At 42.9% G+C, this 7,342-nt stretch overlaps 1 protein-coding gene across 1 annotated transcript in view; it reads left to right on the top strand.

Moving 5' to 3' along the window:
- The window catches only part of Cd109 (CD109 molecule), a 106,546-nt gene that overhangs the window by 84,469 nt on the left and 14,735 nt on the right, over positions 1-7,342 (top strand). The window contains exons 27-29 of the mRNA XM_055602473.1: positions 762-949; positions 1,493-1,648; positions 2,855-2,920. Coding sequence (XP_055458448.1) covers positions 762-949; positions 1,493-1,648; positions 2,855-2,920 — 410 coding nt within the window. The remainder of the gene's footprint in view (positions 1-761; positions 950-1,492; positions 1,649-2,854; positions 2,921-7,342) is intronic.

Below are 7,342 nucleotides of genomic sequence, written 5' to 3'. Positions count from 1 at the left end.
ACACACACACACACACACACACACACACACACACACACACACACACACAGAGAGAGAGAAGAGAGAGAGAGAGGAGAGAGAGAGAGAGTAATTCTAAAAGGGACTAATGTTGATGATTAGATTCAGTTCTCATTCCTTCACTCTCCAGAGGCTGAAGTGGTACGTGGCATTTGTTCCGTGCTGGGCTGCGATGCACGTTCCACGGAAGTGTAATCACTATCTTCGTAGATGAAAACGAGCGGAGGGCCCCCACCCAGGGCCGGTCTAGAGGGTTAGAGCAGGATTATCTCAGGAAGGTTGTCGACCTGGGTGGAGCCGCGCCGTTTTTCTCGGGGCTTGGGCTTTGGATTTATAACATAAGCTTTGAGGAGACAGAAAAAGGTGTGTGTGTGTGTGGGGGGGGGAGTGTCTCACAGAAGCTGAGAGCTGGTTACTGATATGTTCCCTGGAGCAGGATTCTTCCCCAAGTACCCTAAACATTTGCAGAAGGGAAATTTTATATCTATATATTTAGCCTGTGTGTGCTTTTTTTTCCCCCCTTTTTACTTATAACTGTTTCGTCCTGCATTAAACATACGGCATTTCCCCTGGGAATAACATTTTAATCAAAACGGTCTCAAATGCAGGCCACGAGAAGAGGATGAAAATTGATCCACCGTGACAGCTTCCAGTGTAACGTGTAATACAGGTTTATGTGGTATTTAGGGGTTGTAAAACATAGCCTTTTGGTGTTCGCTCACTACGTTATACTTTTCTCCCAGGAGACACGCAGTTCTGGTTGTCATCCACCCCCTCGCTTTCTGAGTCCTGGCAGCCCCGCTCCCTGGACATTGAAGTTGCCGCTTACGTGCTGCTCTCGCACCTGCAGCACCGTATTTCTGAGGGAATCCCGGTGATGAAGTGGCTCAGCAGGCAAAGGAATAGCCTGGGAGGTTTTGTATCCACGCAGGTGAGAGATGAGAGGTTTTTCTTTCTTTTTTTGTTTTTTTTTTTTCCAGGAAAAATTTATTAAAGATTTTAAAGATTTTTTTAAATTTTTAAAATTTATTAAAGATATTAAAGATTTTTTTTTTAGTATCTATGAAGATCATAGCCGCTTTTTCGTAAAGTTGCTTAGATTACAAGTTCAGTAAATTAGATGAAAGGCTTAAGGCGGTGACTTTCATACTTTTCTTATCTGAGCCTCATATCTGGTGTGTACAGGGAATACTTGGTTCCTCATCTGTATTAGCTGTTTTGTGTTTGGGGCAGCTCACTTAAGCGTGTTGCTCAGGTCTGTGTTGTAGTAGCAGTTTGTGCAGCCTCTTATGTAATCCCAGCAAGACGCCCACAGAGGATCGAGGGAGAAACCTCCTCCCCGGGAGGGTGGAACACCGTCCAGCAGGTTCCCAAACGTTGCTGAATGTTTTCTTTAGAGATCTTCTTGGACACTCCCCCCACCAAAAAAAAAAAAAAAAAAAAAAATGCAATATCGTTTTGCTTTTCTCAACAGGATACTGTTGTGGCCTTGAAGGCGCTATCTGAATTTTCAGCCCTGGTGCACATGGAAAATACAGACATACAAGTGACTGTCACGGGGCCCAGCACACCGCGACCTGTATACTTCCGGATTGACACACAGAACTGCTTCCTCCTACAGACGGCAGAGGTGGGGAGAGGTCATTTTAAACTCTGCGTAGATGGTTCTTTATTCCTGGGAAACTACTTTAATTTTTGTCTCCTGACTTCAATCCAGAGTTGTTCCCAGAGCCCCAGAGAAAGACGGAGATGGGTTGTCCCCCACCTTTTGACTGGACTTTTGGAACTAAGGAAGGGTGTAAGGGATGGGTCCTTTGAAAGAAAGATGGGCAGAAAAGAAGAAAACCTGCATACCTTCACTGTGGGAAGGAGTGATTCCCACTGAGTCCCAAACTTTACATAGATACTGTGCTAGGTTTGAGTAGATATGCTACTGCATTTATGCCTCAGGCCAAGCATGCTTTCCACAATTTTGACATATGTGAAACCTGGCCAAAAAGCCATATGGCAGAAAAGTAGATCTGGGATTTAACTCCGTTAGTTCATATAATTATTCTTTTCAGCTACACCTCTTGTTCTCTTGGAAGAAATGAGGTTCAGGAGTAGAATTATTATTATTATTTTTTTTTTTGGGGGGGGAGACAGGGTTTTACTGTATAGCTCTGGCTGTCCAGTGACTCACTCTGTAGATCAGGCTAGCCTTGAATTGACAGAGATCCACATGTCTCTGCCTCCCAAATACTGGGATTAAAAATGTGCACCATAACCACGCAGCATTATTATTCTTATTCTTATTATTACGTTTTCCCCTCTTTTTGAGGGAAGGTTTTGCCAGCTGGCCCAGGGCAGCATAGAAATTACTATGTAGTTCAGGATGGGCTTTATCTCATAATTCTTTTTACCTCTGCCTCGCGGTGCTGGGATTACAGGCTCGAAAATCTTACCTTAAAATCAATAGAAGATTATGCTAAGCGATAAGTGAAGAAGAGGAGTAATGACACAGGGAAAGAAGGATGAAGCCAGTGATTATGTACTATTACATTCATGGTCAGCCCCAATGATGGGAGGTTAGGGGAGACGTGTTTCTTCAGCTCCTACAGGAGGGCAGCCTGGTCAGGAGCACTGAAGTGCCTCCCCAAAGGCTTGGGGTGAGGGAGCCTGGAGAGCTTGGGGAGCACAATTCACCCAGGTTTCTGGTTGATGCAGAGCTCCCAGCTTTCTCCAGCACTACCTCTGCCTCAAGAATGGGATACAGCACTGAACTTCTGTGCTACCGGGAAAGACTTGTTGGTTGAAAATTTGCCTCCCTCACTTTCTCTCTCTCACCTTTCTTCAGCTTGCTGCAGAAGAGCTCACTGTAGTGAATATTTCTGCACATGGTTTGGGATTTGCTATATGTCAGGTATGTATATGTGATGACTGATTACTTTTTGCAGTTAGGTATGACTTCAGGTTACAATTCTTTGCGCAGTCTTTAACTTAGATAGCTTGTGTGAAATTCTTTTTTTGGATATAATTTTTGTTTATTACAATTTATTCACTTTGTATCCCAGCTGTAGCCCCACCCTCATCCCCACCCAATCCCGCCCTCTCTCCCTTCCTCATCTTCTCCCATGCCCCTTCCCCAGTTCACTGATAGGTGAGGACCTCCTCCCCTTCCATATGACCCTAGCCTATCAGGTCTTATCAGGACTGTCCTTCATAGTCTTCTTCTGTGGCCTGGTAATGCTACTTCCCCCCTCCCCCTCAGAGGGAGGTGATCAAAGGCAACCACTGAGTTCATGTCAGAGATAGCCCCTGTTCCCCTTACTAGGAAGCCCATATGGAGTCTGAGCTGTCACTGTCACGGACTACATCTGTGCAGAGGTTCTAAGTTATCTTCGTGAATGATTTTTGTTTGGAGTATCAGTTCCAGAAAGGACACATAGCCCAGATTTTTTGGTTCTGTTGCTCTCCCTGTGGAGCTCCTGTCCTCTCCAGGTCTTTCTATCTCCTCCTCCTTTCATTAGATTCCCTGAACTCTGGCCAAAGTTTGGCTATAAGTCTCAGCATCCACTTTAATGCCTTGCTGGGTAGAGTCTTCAGAGGCCCTCTGTTAGATAGTTCACTGGATAAAGGCGCTCGCGGCCAAGCCTGAGTTTGATCCATGGGAACCACATGGTGGAAGGAGAGAACCTATTCTCTTAAGTTGCCCTTTGACCTACACACATATGCCATGGCATACATACCCCCTTTACACCAAATGCATGAAAATTTAACAAAAATAACATAAAATTCATAATGATTTACTTCTGTGACTTAGGCATGATATGTATTTTTCTTTAATGAGAAGTACTGGAAAAGTTACTAACTAGAGACTAGACCATAATTATTTGTATTGACAGTCTACTTGAAAAACCTCTCTTAGAGATTGCTTGCTTTTTGAAGTTACTGTTGAAATCCTCCAGTGTGATTCATGTGAAACCCTCTTCCTGTGAGACATGGGCTTACTATGTAGACACAGTCAGCTGTATACTCAAATTATAGCCTGTAAAAAAAATGAGCCTTTACATCCACGGGGTCCGGGGTGGCTGAGATGGGACAGTAGCATTGGAGAAAAAGAGGGTCCAAAGGCTTTTGCTCTAGGTCTATCAGGGCTAGGAGCTGGTTGCTTTTAGCATTTCTCTCTGTACTTTAACTCTCAAGCTTTCTGGCTATTAGGGGCCCTGGGGCCTCAGGTCACGGCAAGAAACTGAACTTTCTTAACTCTTAACTATTAGCTCATGGCTCTGGGTGCTGTACTTTAACTCTTAATCTTTCAGGCTGGTAGCCTTGCTATTGGGATTGCTGGTTCAGTGAGAAGAAAGAAAGGAGAAAACCATACATTCACAGAAACATAAGGAGCTCCCACAGATCGTTCATAAACAAACATAAAGTCATAGACAGTCAGACAGACAGACACATATTTAGTGGATGGTGAATGGAGGAAATCTTCAATCAACCAACAACTTTATTTCTGTCCTGGGTTTTTATATGATCTATGAAAAAATTACCTCATTCAAAAATAGATACAATCGTTAGGTAAAAAGGGAGTTAGAGTAGGACTATAGATTCTAAGTTTGTTCATTAGAACGATATTTAATGAGATACCTTTAATCATTATAAATTTAAAGCAGTGGCTTTATCTATAGTCTCATTATGAGTTCCAAGCAGAAGTTTTATGTTTTTCTTATTTCAAATGTACATTGTGTTCAAAGCAAGAGCTTTTTATACTAAGGTTTTTCCAAGAAACGGGTGTCTGTTTGTCTTGCATAGATAACTATTCTTTGTTTCTGTATTCATATGGTCTTTCTTGTCGCAGTGTAATCCTGGGCCTTATCCTTGGACTAAACCTAGAATGAATGTATTTCCTTGAGTATTTATTTGTTTCAATCTTGTTTTCCTTCTTGGTGTAATTCACATGAAGCTTCATTGAGCTCCTAACAGCTTTTGCTACCCTGCAGGAGGGTTTTAAAATTTACTTGAATCAATTCAGGAATTGCTATCAGGAATTATAAAATCATCTGTAGGAAATCTGCCTCACAGAGAGTCACAACTATGAAGGAATAATATGCTCTAAGACAGTGAGGGCCTATCCATGGTCAGTTGCACCACGCCAGGCATATGAGACAAGCATTGAAGGCAATATAGCAACAACAAGCAGCACTGAGGCAAAATCCCTTAGGGCTCTGCCTGAAACAGGGGTATATTCATTCAGTCAGACAGGTACAAACGAGTGGGCTGCCTTCAGGAAGCTCATTGCTTGCTTTTGTCAATCCAGCATGCAACTGCTCCCAGCAATAGCCCAGGCTGGTCTCAAACTTGTGATCCTCCTGCCTCAGTCTCCCAGGTGCTGGGATTTCAGACGCATGCCACCTTGCCTGGTTTGTACATGTTCGTTGTATTTGAAAGGTACAGTTCAAAAATTATGATGTTGAGGGGTACGGAGATGGTTTAGTGGTAAAGGGCAAACGCTGCTCTTCCAAAGAGCTAATTTCTAGCATCCATGTCAGGTAGCTCACAGTTGCCTATAACTCCAGCTCTACAGGGATCTTACCCTTCTGTCCTCTGTGTGTATGACACACACACACACCTACACACACACACATACACACACACACACACACACACACAGAGTCAAAATTTAAAATGAAACTAAAAACACATGTTTGTAGTTGATAGAATTTGTGCTATGATGATCTGATAACAAATATGTATTTTAATTATAAATTCTTAATATTTATCTAAGAATATGAAGGTCAGTATGGCTTTATAAGTTGTCTTGATAGACAATGTGTTTCTTTTTTTAAATTTTTTAATTTTTTATTAATTACACTTTATTCATTTTGTATCCCCCCATAAGTCCCTCCCTCCTCCCCTCCCGATACCACCCTCCCTCCCCTTTCTGCATGCATGCCACTCCCCAAGTCCACTGATAGGGGAGGTTCTCCTCTTCTTTCTGATCTTAGTCTATCAGTTCTCATCAAAAGTGGCTGCATTGTCCTCTACTGTGGCCTGGTAAGGCTGCTCCCCCCTCAGGGGGAAGTGATCAACGAGCAGGCCAATCAGATTATGTCAGAGGCAGTCCCTCTTCCCATTACTATGTAACCCACTTGGACTCTGAACTGCCATGGGCTATACCTGTGCAGGGGTTCCAGGTCATCTCCACGAATAGTCCTTGGTTGGAGTATGATTTTCTGGGAAGTTCCCTGTGTTCAAATTATCTTGTTCTGTTGCTCTCCTTGTGGAGTTCCCGTCCCCTCCAGCTCTTACTATTTCCCACTTCTTACATGTGTTTCTTTAAGGTAAAACCTCATAAAATAATAAGCTCAAAAATTAGAGCATGATTATGTTTGATGCCATGATATAGGGTGAAAATGCTAATAAACCTACTTTTGATGGTACAGTAAGCGCTGCAATTAAAGGGGAATAGTATGAAAAGTACTAACTGGAGTAATCATACTAAAGAAATATACATATCATGGAACCTGTAAAAATAATCTTTATGGAAACCCAGGAGAATAAGTGATAGGGCCAAAATGACTACGTGCTCGGGTGAAACAAACCAAGCAAGCACCTAGAAGGTCATAAAACAGCTGCTAGAGAGAAAAGCCATTTTTAGAGCCTATATTAATTATGTTAAGCAGCAGGTTTTAGTTTGGCGTTTTCATACAAACACACAACATATTTTGTTCACATTCACACTCTTAGTGACCCACACTTTTCCCGCGCACTGTTTCTTCCAGTTGTTTCCCTTTTTCAGAATAGTTCCAAAAGGTACTTTTTAAAAATACTGGTACAGTGGGCTGGAGGGATGGATCAGCAGTTAAAATCACTGACTGTTCTTCCAGAGAACTCAGGTTCAGTTCCCAGCACCCACATGGCAGCTCACCCACCGTCTGTGCCTCTAGTTCCAAGGGATTTGACACCTTTACACACACACACACACACACACACACACACACACACACACACACGCACACACAAACACGTGTGCGTGTGTGTGTGTGTGCGCATGTGTGATAAAAGAAATAAATTATAAAAAAATACTGGTGCCGTTACTTCTATTGAGAGACTAGCATCTCCATTTGCTTCCTGTTACTGTGGTAAAATACTGTAGCCACAAGCAACTTGGGTTTGTTTGGCTTAATCTCAGTTACAGACCGTCAGTGAGGAAAGGCAGAACAGGAACATGGAGGCAGGAACAGAAGCCATGGAGGAGTTCTGTTCACTGGCTTTCACCCTTGGCTTCGTCAGCTTGCTTTTTTAAATGATCCAGGACCACTTGCCCATGTTAACTGAGCCC

The sequence above is a fragment of the Psammomys obesus genome, unplaced genomic scaffold (genome assembly GCF_907164565.1).
Source record: "Psammomys obesus unplaced genomic scaffold, mPsaObe1.curated_primary_1811, whole genome shotgun sequence".
Taxonomy (NCBI): Eukaryota; Metazoa; Chordata; class Mammalia; order Rodentia; family Muridae; genus Psammomys; species Psammomys obesus.
Note: the sequence above shows the minus strand (reverse complement) of the source record. Positions and strands in the feature narration are given on the sequence as shown.